Source organism: Mytilus californianus, unplaced genomic scaffold, assembly GCF_021869535.1.
Source record: "Mytilus californianus isolate M0D057914Y unplaced genomic scaffold, xbMytCali1.0.p SCAF_10, whole genome shotgun sequence".
In the NCBI taxonomy this organism is placed as follows: Eukaryota; Metazoa; Mollusca; class Bivalvia; order Mytilida; family Mytilidae; genus Mytilus; species Mytilus californianus.
In genome coordinates, this window is record NW_026262582.1 from 13,870,760 (window position 1) to 13,884,573 (window position 13,814).

Consider the following 13,814-nt stretch of genomic DNA (forward strand, 5'->3'; position numbering starts at 1 on the left):
TTTGAAGTTAAATGGTTAGAATAAAGTTTTATTTAATAATTTCGTAATAAATAATCTAGAATTTTAATAAAAGATTTGACCAGGCCTAAAATGTTTTACCTGTTATCAATTTAATTCTTCACATTTATCAATTTTAATATAATATTCTGTTGCAGAGTAGGTCTTTCAGTGCTGTACGATAAAAAGAAGGAAATGGCATGCAAGATAGCTTGTTAGTAGGTTGTACCTTTGGACAATTCACCATATGTTGTACCTGTCCAGGTGAAGCTTTGATGTTCGTTTGATCAATACAGAGGTATTGTTCATTGCATGTCCACTTCTAAGACTAGGGTTGGAATGATTTATGGTTTTGATTCTATTGTTTACAAAGTGACCACATGTTAATTTGATCTGTTTGCAGCATGTTACAGCTAAAGTTTCTGCTTAAGTATTATATTTTGTTAAGCATGCAGATTAACTAAAAAAGGTGTTATAAATTTCATACCAAATAAAATCTGAAGATTCACATCATGGACTTTCATAAGTCTATATATTAATGCCCTTTCCAAAAATTAGAATGTGGATATAATTTAACTGATTTCCATCTTTTTTGGAATATACATCATTTGTCCAAACTTTTTTCATAATGGTTAGGGATGGATCCAGGGTTTGCAGAAAGGGGAATGTATCTGTAAGTTTTGACTACATAATGCAGAAAAAAGATATTTTTCTGATCAAGGAGGGGGGTGTCCCTTTATGTCCCCACTTGAATCTGCCACTGATGGTTGTAAATATTGGGGTGAGATTTGGTGTATATAAGTTTTCATTGACGAGCAACACATTAAAATTGTGTATTATTTCAGTTGACATACTTTTTAGAGAATTAAAGCACTTGGAAAACTATGCTTGTACTTTTATTACTTAACAAATTTTGGTTTTGATTCATTGCTCTATGATGTAGAATTGGGAACATGTCCCTGACAAGAGAAGATATTAAATTACAGTATGGGTATTCAAGTCCTGATTAATAATTATTGCTTCATGTTGACGAAGCTTATGATACTGTGAGGGACTCAGTTCCTTTTTAGAAAGGTTAAACATATACCCATATTAGAATAGAATTCATGAATTTTACATGTACTTTCAATGTTTAATGTAGCAGACAACTAATGTTAAACAGAATTTCTTTTGACAGTTACTATACAATCTACAAAGATGGACAACAACCCAACACTATATGGCAAGCTTTAAATTAATGACTGAAACAGCAAATTCTCAATAGATAGAGGGATGAAGTGTCATCAGCTACTGATTTTGGACAGAAACATGTGGTAGAGTTAAGCTAAGTAAACCTGGTTTTTTTTTAATCATTCAGAGGATTGGAGGAAAAGGGGCATTATTAATTGTCCCTAATTATAAAAATTACACAGAGCTTGGAAAGGCAAAACTCATTTTGACAACGTTATGCCAAAAGTCATATTTTTCTGATCAAAAGGTCCTTTAAGCCTCCATCTGAATCAGGGCTTCCAAAATAATTTTTAGCCAGCCGGACATTTTATATATTATCCCTTAAGACTAAATAAACAAAAGGCAATTATGGTAATCAGTTGCCGAGTTGGCCATCCCAATGATTGACATTAAAAAAAAGATATTAAACTTTCTTTGATTCAAATTCGAAGTTCTGACGTAGACTGTTAAATTGGCAGTGCATCATTCGAAGTGTGCAACATCAGCGTACTTATATCTGCCTTAGACTCTTTATTTGTGCAAAATAACGTTGTCAAAAACTACTTTCGTTTTTAAACCGGATGTAATTTTGACAATGGTAAAACATGGACCAGAGACGGATACGTAAATTCCATGTACGTTTGCAAAGCGTGAATGAGTGGAAGTAGCTCTTTCTACGTTATTTCTTCAAGAAAATATTCGAAATAAACATGAAATAAAGGTATCAATGACAATTTAAGCATTTTTTGAAGAAATTAGGATGCATAATTAAATTTCACACCTGCGCACATGCGCACACGTGTACTAGTTCAAACAGAGACATTTCAAACAACCTGGTTATGACGATTTTTCATTTTCACCTTTTTAATTTTTTCATCAAATCATATTTGTAAACGTATTTCTGATAATTTAAATCTTTGACTAAATTAATTAGATGCAAACCGCTGAAATGTAAGAAAATAACTTTGAATAGACCGATCAATGTCCGGTTCAAAATAGTTTACCTGTCACATGAACAGGTAAATTTCAGCTGTTTGACAACTAATTAGCCTTGATTAAAATGAGAAGGTATTAAAGTAGGGGTTGTTTTGATAGTACTTAATGATCATGTCACTTTTATGACCGGAAATGTGTGGCTGTTAAAGGCAAAAGGTTGGGTCAAAAAGATCGCGAATTATGTTAAAATGACCGTCTCTTAAAGCCTTGAAAACTAAAAAGTAGATGACCGTTTCATGCTTTGACCAGCCGGACTTTTACCGGACATTATACAAATGTCCAGCATATATGACCGTTTTGGAAGCCTTGATCTGAATCCGCTACTGTCAGTTGAAGAAAAAATATTTTAAACATATTATATATGAGTTACTGAAAAGCAAGACATGTCACAAAATGCACATTGTTACTGAAAGTTAGCTTAATGTACTTCATCTTACTAGAAGGTAAATCTTTAAAATCATTTCCTCAGTAAGGAGAAAAATACATGAGTTTACTAACACATAATGAACAAAAATAAGGGATTTTTTTAATACTTTTTTGTTCAACCTTGATACTATTGGGAAGACATTGTGAATTAAATAATTCTTAATGGAAATTTAAAAAAAATAAAACTAGCAGATATAAATAGAATGGGTTGAGTGGCAGTATAAACACACAAACATATTATTTTGGCACTACAGGATCTTTATATGGCTGCCAGCAAACATTTTACAATTTAATTTTTCAGAGATTTGAAGGAGAATGAAACAGATATTTCAGTTATGAGTTAGCTTCCATAGATTATTAGTATCAACAATATGGTGGTATAAACAGCAAGGTGTTCTTTACTTTTGTAATACAGAATGGATTACCTGGAGGAAGCAGTTAGAGTGTAGTCACAGATGTCCAATATCAATGGGTAGTTTGTCAGAGGATGTCCAATATCAATGGGTAATTTGTCAGAGGATGTCCAATATCAATGGGTAGTTTGTCAGAGGATGTCCAATATCAATGGGTAGTTTGTCAGAGGATGTCCAATATCAATGGGTAGTTTGTCAGAGGATGTCCAATGTCAATGGGTAGTTTGTCAGAGGATGTCCAATATCATTGGGTAGTTTGTCAGAGGATGTCCAATATCAATGGGTAGTTTGTCAGAGGATGTCCAACGTCAATGGGTAGTTTGTCATAGGATGTCCAATGTCAATGGGTAGTTTGTCAGAGGATGTCCAACGTCAATGGGTAGTTTGTCAGAGGATGTCCAACATCAATGGGTAGTTTGTCATAGGATGTCCAACATCAATGGGTAGTTTGTCAGAGGATGTCCAATATCAATGGGTAGTTAGTCAGAGGATGTCCAATATCAATGGGTAGTTTGTCAAAGGATGTCCAATATCAATGGGTAGTTTGTCAGAGGATGTCCAACATCAATGGGTAGTTTGTCAGAGGATGTCCAATATCAATGGGTAGTTTGTCAGAGGATGTCCAACATCAACGGGTAGTGATAGGGCGAAGGAGAAGATACTATTTTGAGCCAATATAACCCTTAAATCAAATATATTTCAGACTATGGAAAAACAAAGGATATGGGGTATTCATCCATTACACAAAATCAGTAAATGAACAGCAAAAAACATTCAAAAAGCCAAAGTAACAGCGCTTTTATTGCTGTTTTTCCTCTCAAAGTCACAGTGAGGCCTTCAACACAGAGCAAAACAACTCTCACCTCACTGCAAGTTTAAGACAGCCCCTAACACCAGTTTTAGGGGAATTCTTTGCAAAAATAATTTGGATAGAATTTGTAAGATGTAACACCACCAAATCTGGCCTGGTCAAAAAAGAACATACTGGAAAGTAGTATAGATGTCTGATTTTCATAATCAAATACTCAATATATTTAATTTCAATAAAACATTGCATTTTAAAAAAATATACCCTTTTAATCGTCCAAACAGCAATAGAATAACAGTAATTTCAGTAAAATGGCGAAATTAGACAAGACCTTGGCTATTCAACTTGTATATGCCTTGTAATATTATTGAAAACAATGATGACCTAAAATGATATGTCAACAGTTGTATTGTGTTTATGTATTTACTGGCAACAAAATATCTTTTGTAATGATTGTGCTCTTTGTTAATTTAACCAAAATGATTTTAGAAATAGTCTGTTTTTGGAAAATAATTGAAAAAATCTCTTTTGATATCACTTTAATGATGTCACAGACCAATTGTGTGTTTGTTTTATGTCCAGTGGGAAATATTTCATGCATTTTCAGGAAGATGATGGATCAAAGAAAATTTTCAAAAGTTGTCTTGTTTCTTTTAAAAAACAATGATAGCTTCACCTTTCACGATAGTGTTGATAATCAACCACAACCCATATGGCCCAGGCTAGAAAAAAGTTGTCAGAGCACTAAATTTTTTCAAAACCAGTATATCAAATCAAGAACACTTATAATATGAGTAAGGGATGTATTCGGTCCTTTTGCATTTAAAATGCTACATGGAAATTTAATGTTAAGTTAGCAGGTATGAAAGGATTTGTCAGTACTTTAAAAACTTGTATGATAGCAGGCTGATACTTTGAATTTTTTTAAGTGTAGAATGAACTTAATATTTGTATATTTCTGTCACAATATTTCTGTCACACATTTCTCCTGTACTACTGAATAAAATGCCTTCATATTTGGTCTGCCCCTTGACAGTGATGATTTTTAACATGTGAGTGCTTATTGAATCTGTCTGAAACCTATTTCCATTTTTCAAATACCAGGTACATTGAATTATGATTGAGGGTATCATCATCATAGTTAGTCTTAGCATTAGTTTTATTGTTGATTTCAGCTGATTTGATTTTTTTCCAAAGGAGGGATTATACTGTTTTACCCCTGTCTGTGTGTCTGTTTGTCTGTTTGTCTGTCTGTCTGTCCCATGAAATTTCTGTCACATTCTTCTAATGAACTACAAATCAGAGATTCCTGAAGTTTGATGTCCACCTTCGTGTGAGCATACGAAACTGTGTGATGCATTTTCACATCAATTGCTCATTAACTTCCTATTTACCTAATACTTATAGCAGGGGTATTATAAGTGACCAAAAGCTCACAATACAACTTGTTTTTAATGATATCTATATGTCTAGCGCTGAACAAATCTTTTCTTTCGAAAAATCAATGTAATAAATGAAGAAATCTTCCTGTTATTAAGTTAACCTTGAATACAAATGAAATTTAAAGTAAATCAGATACATGCTTTAATATTATATTTTATAGATTTCATACAAACTTAACCAAAGTTTTTCTTTCATGCCCGTCAAAAGTGGGTTTTTATCAATATATCTGCGCCTTTGTTTCTATAAATGGAATCATCCAAGTATTGATAAATTGATCATTGATAGGGTCACCTCCATTCAAAATGTAAGGGTCACTGAAGTTGAATGACGACAGACAAAGGTATAGATAGGTACAAGTAAGGGTGAATTTTGGAGGGTGAAAAATTTTCCTTACTAATGTTAAAAATTTTAAAACAAAAAAAACGAAAAAAGAAATAATAATTGTTTTTTAATTAGAGATATTGAATTATTATTTCTCTTAGTATTTTCAGATTTTACGGCAGTTATATAAGAATTTAACTATCAGTTTCCAACATCAATCTAAACTCTAAGCAAATAAATCAGTTGAAAACAAACAAGAAATAAGGGTGTATAATTTATATATGTAAATCCTCATTACATAATCTGTAAATAAGATACCGTCATTCAAAATCTTAACCCACTTAATAATTTTAGAATTGACATTACTATCAAAAAAGTTTCCAGATTTCATTAGTGTTTATTTTATTCCTTTAAAGTAATGACTTATTTTCTAAATTGCAACCAGAGCATACTTTCTTTTTGTTGGGTAAGGTGGTGGTTTGCATTTTCAAACTTATTGAAGAGCATAAAAGCTTAAAAGACATTTTGGATACCCCCATTGTCCTGAGCTAGTGCCCCATTTAGGATACCCACTCAACCCTTTGCTAGGGCCCCATTTTTTAAGACCTTTTCAGTAATGATTGAAAGATTAAATTTTGACTTTCTGTTGATAGGATTAAATCTTTATTCCTCCCTAATTCGTTCATTGCATTCAGACAATATGTGCATTTCACACAGAAGATTTAAAAAGCGGACCTAATTCCATGTGCAGCTTTAGGGCTGGCTGCAATTATAATACCCCAGATTTAAAAGTTATATAGATTTAAAGAATGAGTCTCAAGACTTTTAAAGTTACAAATCTGCACCAAGTTGACGAAGTGGGATTTTAATACCATATCAGCAGAGGGTTGAAACATTTAAATAAAACTTTAAAAACTTACAAATCAGTATGAAGTTGTCAGACTGGGGGTATGAAGGCTATCAAATAATTTAGCCATTGGAAGATTTAGATACCATATTTACGTAATAAATCTGATAAAGTTTGGACTCTGTTATATCTAGGTGAAATTTAAATTTCGTTCATTTAAATTTCGAGAAAAGTTGAATGAAAGAAAAGAAGATTTAACCGTTTTTATTGAATGGATTTGAACGTTCATTGATTCAATGGGGGAATGAATGAGTAGCCTGATCGTATATTAAATCACCCCAGGCTGTCAGAACTGTTAGTATAACATTATTATATAGGTAACTAATAGAATAGTGTTGAACAGGTGAACATGTTTGTAAATAGAAAAATACGTAATGTCACTGGATTTATTGTCTTTCAGTTGTGGAATTAAAACTTTGTGGAATTATGGATAGGGAATTGTATAATTCAAAATGAAAAAAGTGGAAAATCGTCGCCAGGAGAAAGTTTTCATGCCGGCTGCTGCAAGTGATATCAAGGTAAGTCCATTCAGCTGATTTATATAGTATATAGGCTCTCTCATAGTACTGATCTCTAACTTCAAAAGATTAGGTATTTCTTATCAAAAATTAAAAAAATTATTTTTTGGTGTTTTAAATTTCTCTCAATTCTTTTAAAACAGAGCACATTTGTAATTTGAAGTTATGATTATTAATTTACAATTTTTTATCAGAAAATTTTGTAATACTATTAAAGTTAAATGATACAGGGATGATTTAATCAGCAAATATAGGTGGCAGCATGAGGTTGCAAAATTTTACTTATTTATTTTTCAACTTTTAATTTATCTCGCATGAAATGTAAATTAACATGCTAAAATTACAAAGCTACAGGTTTTTTTTTTTGTTTCATGGTGGTTTTGCTGATATCGTAATTGAAGCGTAGATAAAATAGAATTAAAGTATGAAAGAAAAGGGTGTAATCAAACCTTTATTGAAGGTTATTTGAGAAAAAATAAAATAACATGTAACCAGTAAGGAAGGGACTAATTTTCACATCTGTTTCAATCAAATGTAATATGAATGATTTGAGCAATGTTTCAATGACATTAGTGAAAAACTCAGTGACACAGTTTTTGTCAACTGCCCTTTTCACAAAAATCCTATGATTAAAATTGATCGTTTATTAAACTGAAATGTTTATGACTTTAAAGTTGTTTTTTGTCGCAAGATATTTTGTGTGAAACAAAAAAAAAATTACTTTTTGCTGATTTTGCGATTTGTAAAAATTTTATTTAAAATTTCTGCACGACATTGAAATCTAGGTGACTTATTGATTCCCATTCATAAGTTAAGTTATTGATTTACTTCGGTCCATATTTTATGTTGTTATGTAAGTCAATACAAAAAACTTGTGATAAACTGTTATAAAAGTTAAATGAATAACATGGTTTGATTATTCACAAATTCAGAAAGCTGTCATTTAATTTGATAAAATGTTTTATTAGAGAGTTACGTTGTTAATATAAATCCATCCTGCTTATAGTCCCTAGACTATATAAGTGGGCCAGGTTATGGTCTCATTAATATATAATTGGGCCAGCTTGTAGTCTCTTATAATATATACATGGCTAGCTTAGAGACCCTTTAATTTATCGTCTTTAATATAAAACCAACGTGCTTATAGTCCCTATACAATATAAGTTGGCCAGGTTATGGTCTCATTAATATATGATTGGTCCAGCTCGTAGTCTCTATAATAATAAATGGGCTAGCTCATAGTCTCTATAATTATAAATGGTCTAGCTTATAGATCCTTTAATTTATCGTCTTTAATATAAAACCAACGTGCTTATAGTCCCTATACAATATAAGTTGGCCAGAATATGGTCTCATTAATATATAATTGGGCCAGCTTGTAGTCTCTATAATATATACATGGCTAGCTTAGAGACCCTTTGATTTATGGTTGTTAGTGTCTGCATTGTAACAGGTAATACAGAGATACAAGATAGAGGACAAGTTACCATAAGCATTAAACATGTTAAATTTACATAAATATGTCTACAACTTTAAGTCTAAGATACTTTATTCTTAATAATTCTTTAGTTAACTTTATCAAATTTGTATAGGTCTAAGGTATAGGGCCTAGATTGTGTGTGTGGACTTTAAGTAATGATATAGCTTTGGAGGGGTGGGACCTAGAAACATTGAAAAATAGAATTTTATGTGGCAGGACTTCTGCATATATATATATATATATATCACTTATCATTTACTATATATTGTATTGTCTTGTCAGGTAACTTGTATAGATTCCTTCAAGGTTTAGAATTGTTTTGAAGTGAATTAATTTTAAAAAGTTGAAGGACTTTTTAATTTGAAAATTGAAGTGAGTGGAGTGTACTTTATGTCGACTAGCAATGACTAGTACCATACCTACTGCAGACATTATTTTTTTAAAAAGAAATTAAATATAACAGGTAATTGAAAAGGTCGATAAGTTCACTTAATATCAGATTTTATCCAAGGTTTTCGTGACAATAGACAAAATGTTATTGTAAACGAACTTTTGCGTCTTTTTTTTAGTTTTTGCCAGTTAAATTTAATTTTCATTTGATCTTAAACAATATTTCAACTTTAAAACAGTCAGTTTAGCGGTAAAGCTAATATTGATGATATTTTAATGCTAGAAAATTGATAATTTAATGGTTGACAGACATTGACTTGGGACAATCATTACCTGGTCATCAGAATCTCCATATTCTTTGTGTAAACTCGGCACTTTTAAATTGACTTAAAAAATAGCGCAAACCTATCAGATTATGTCCGTAATAAAAATTTGGGCTTTTCAAAAGTGATGAACCGATGAAAGAATAATACTGATCATATTTAAGTTTAAATGGTCATTTTGTACATTAAAAGATGATAAGATTTTTGTGGTTTCCGTGACAGAGTTAAATCTGATGTATTGTGGTGTCGCTGGTTTGAACCTACGACCTCAATAAAGTGTCATGCTGATTTATTGGGTTTTAAATCCACCACGATAAAAAGGACTTTGCTCTCAAATAGCTGTCACATAGCTCTATTAAAATCTTAATATCAATATGAAAGGATTTCTGGTTTTGCCTTTTGCCAGAAACTGGCACAGACTTTTCACCAATGTTAAAAGCCAATGTTGTGAGAATATAAGAAAAAAAGGAAACATAATTTTTTTAATTTCTTAATTTTTCTTAACATTTTAATGAATTAGAAGAGATTTAACAAATGGGCCATTTTCAGCATTTAGAACTTTTTACTAAAAATTTTCATTTTGATATGAAGTGTGCATTTTCTCAATGCATTAACAGAGGTTTTACTTTTAAAAGGCGAAATTCTCAATGAATGAGCCAGATCTGTCACACACGGACCCATCTCTTGTCAATGCTTCATAAGTATTGTCACACATGGACCTATCTCTTGTCAATACTACATAAGTACTGTCACACATGGACCCATCTCTTGTCAATACTACATAAGTACTGTCACACATGGACCCATCTCTTGTCAATGCTACATATGTATTGTCACACATGGACCCATCTCTTGTCAATACTACATATGTATTGTCACACATGGACCCATCTCTTGTCAATGCTACATATGTATTGTCACACATGGACCAATCTCTTCAATGCTACATAAGTATTGTCACACATGGACCCATCTCTTGTCAATGCTACATTAGTAATGTCACACATGGACCCATCTCTTGTCAATGCTACAGAAGTATTGTCACACATGGACCCATATCTTGTCAATGCTACATAAGTATTATAAAAAAATAATTATGCAAAGTTAGAAAGACAATTTAACTGTTAAATACATAAAGGCCTCAGATTCTTGTCTTTCAAAAATAGTCTTTCATAAAATATAATAAAATGGCTGACAGTAAAATATTGATCTACTTGTTCTCTTTATCTTTGTTTATATTTTAAATAGTGCTCTCGTTTGATCTCTTGAAATAAATTTTCATTTTGTCAGGAATTCCAAGTTTGGTATTTGTGTGAAATATTTTGATCATTAATGAAAGTAACGTTTGTGGTTCTTGTGTTGATTTTAAACAAACTGTTCTATTTGCTGATAGTTTCTAACTTTCACAGTGTATTTACTGAAGGAAATAATTACACAATTCAATAAATTCTTTGAAGAAATTTGTCAAACCTATTTTAAAGGTATTTCTTATATTATTAAGTTTTATTTGAAATTATCTGTAAAACAGAAAAAAGGGGGGTGGGGGTTAGACATGTCCCAAGCATTTGTTTGTAAAGAAGAAATATATAAACATGAAACATGTTAGTTAAGGAAAACCAATAATATTATATAATTAAACACTTTCAGTTTTGAATTTTATTTTTTCGCAGGATTTCAGATTTTTTTTTTCATTTAGAAGTCATTAAACTAAATCTGAATATCGAAAAATGATATTTGCAGAAAATTATACTTTCAGAGATTCTGTCAACAATTTGTGATACAGTTCTATTGATGTTAAAAAAAATACCTAGAAATGTTCAAAAATTTCACCAAAATTCAAATTATCGCCCAATCAAGTATACTATGCCTCAACAAGAATATGTCGACTGAATAGTTTTTGCTGAGTCAGAATATGTATAGGCTTAACTATATGCAGCAGTACTTGAACTCTTGGCCAGTTTTTTTAATAGACTATCAATTGACAAAAATTAGTCTCTGTACGAAATGTTGGCGCCTACAAATTTATCTGTCATTATTAAAGAAATGGATTCTAATTGAACGTAATATTTGTTTTTATTTTGAGTGTATTTGCTAAAACACTTAAACATTATTAGTTGACTCTACAACTATGAATGACCCGACACTTTATAAAAGATATAAATATGATTGTTTGAATCCAAAGTACCGCTTAAAGTAAATCATCGTTTGTCATGATGGACTTTCTCCTTTTATTTATTTTGGGTCATAAGTCAGATTAAGCTGATTTTTCATTGTCTGTCAATGAATACCTCCAATGTTGACAGAAGTTATCGTGGAAAATACTTTGTACTTTTGTACGAGTGTAATTATTTAATGTTATTTCAGTGTAGTATCGCAGTTGAAAGTTACAAATAAGATTACAGATGAGAGCTTTTATCAGCTTTATGTCAGATGATTGTTAATAAACAAATAGTACTATTGGAAGTATGGTCTATTCTGTTAGTCAGTCATGAAAATGTTTAATTTTAACAAAAGCTAATGTAGAAAATCGTAGTTATTGAAGTAGTTGTTTAAGAATTGTTAAGAAAGAAAAAAAAAATTGTTGTTGAAAATCAATGGAAATTCAAATAATTGATGTTTTTTTTAATATTGAAAATCTGATCCTTAAAATTCTGCTGGGCATTGAGTTCATGAGGTTGTTTAATATTAACAAAAGTTATTGTAGAAATACAAATTACTGTATTGTAATGAATTGGCCATTCATGTTGATGTTTGATATTGTTGACCTTTATTTTTTCTAAGGTAGCTTTCATGAAAAGAAAAACCACACCTTTGAAAACAGATTCATAGCTTGAACATAAATGATAAAGGGGTCAGAGTCATAGCTATAGTTATTGACCATTGCAGAAAATCAAGATTTGTAAATTCAGAAATGTTTGTGATGTTTTTATTATTGCAAAAATTGCTATGGGATAGGTTTCGCAGTGATAAAAACTCATAATTTTTTATTTCCATAGCATTATTTGTATATATCATGTATAGCATTTCCTAAAATTGTAATCATTTATCTCACGTTTTTATGCCCCACCTAGGGGCATTATGTTTTTCTGTCTGTGCATCCGTTCGTTCGTCCATTCATTCGTCTGTCCCGCTTCAGGTTAAAGTTTTTGGTCAAGGTAGTTTTTGATGAAGTTGAAATCCAATCAACTTGGAACTTAGTACACATGTTCCCTATGATATGATATTTCTAATTTTAATCCTAAATTAGAGTTTTTACCCCATTTTCACAGTCCACTGAACATAGAAAATGATAGTGCGAGTGGGGCATCCATGTACTATGGTTGTTCATTGTTCAACAACTGCAATCATCAATGTTTGCAAAAATTTCTGAATATACAGTATTTTAAAAAAGATATGATCTCTGCAGAAATTGCTGGAAACAAATAATGTGAAAGGTAAAAGAAACTTGACAGAATTTTTTTAATAAATTTTAAGGAATTTCATCTTTTATTTAATTTATGATTTATCTGAACATTATAGTTTTATATCCTTCTCACATTTATGATTTGCCATAAATTTTCAAACTTTTTTTTAATTTGACACAAATTACATAATAAAAGTAAATAATAATGTATGCTGCTTATTGATATACGAATATTTAATTCAATTTTAAATGTGCAAAAATGCATAAAGTGTCATTTATCTGAACATTAATGTTCTTGTTATTTTTTTGTGCAAGTAAGCATTTCATGATATAACTACAAATGATGAATTTTTTAACGTCTAGTCCGAGTGGAAGTATTCGTATTATGATGTAATTCTGTTCGCTTTAATTGAAAAATACAATGTAATGGACATGTATAGATTATATAACAACATGTATAGATTATATAACACTCTATTCAATTAGTCAGGAAAAAAATTAAACAACGAACGGAAAAGTAAAGAAATAAAGAAATTGTGTCATTTTTTGAGACAATGGCACTACATGTATATGGAAAAAAAACATGCAAAGGAACATCTTACTTCTACGTCATTTGGTCTCTGGTGGAGAGTTGTGTCATTGACAGTTATACCACATCTTATTTTTGTAGTGCCTTAATTGCTGTTCTTCATCTGAATATCACAAATCTCACCGTTTCAACTTTTCCTCAATATTTGTAACCTTTGGCTTTTTCTAGCCAGTTTCAGTTGTAATTTTCATAGACAGCCGAGATTTTTATCATGGATGTAGAATATTAATACAGCAAGGTTTAATATTTCATGTCCATTCAGACGCAAGTCTTTATTGGAGAGCATGACCACTGCCAGGAATTCAGCCACTTTTTAAAAAGTGTCGCACCCATGAAGGTTAAAAAGTATTTTTGTGAAAAAACTATGTTTGGGCTTTAAGTTTAGCATCTTCATTCATATCATCTCAGTGAAAGGAAAGTTTTAAACTGGAATATATTTTATATTGTCAAAATATAAATCATATTTTCAACATCATGTGAAAGTTTGAGAGATGTTGAAAACATTAAATTAATGGAGCGTCTCTTTTCATTTTACTTTAAAGCAATTTAATTGAAATTTAAATCTTGAATTAAATAGGTACTAATAGAAAA

General features: G+C 30.9%; 1 protein-coding gene across 1 annotated transcript in view; it reads left to right on the forward strand.

Moving 5' to 3' along the window:
- The first annotated feature begins 6,333 nt into the window (after positions 1–6,333).
- LOC127717649 (uncharacterized) overlaps positions 6,334–13,814 on the forward strand; it is a 144,631-nt gene continuing 137,150 nt past the window's right edge. Inside the window, exon 1 of the mRNA XM_052223380.1 lies at positions 6,334–7,038. Coding sequence (XP_052079340.1) covers positions 6,973–7,038 — 66 coding nt within the window. The 5' untranslated portion in view covers positions 6,334–6,972. The remainder of the gene's footprint in view (positions 7,039–13,814) is intronic.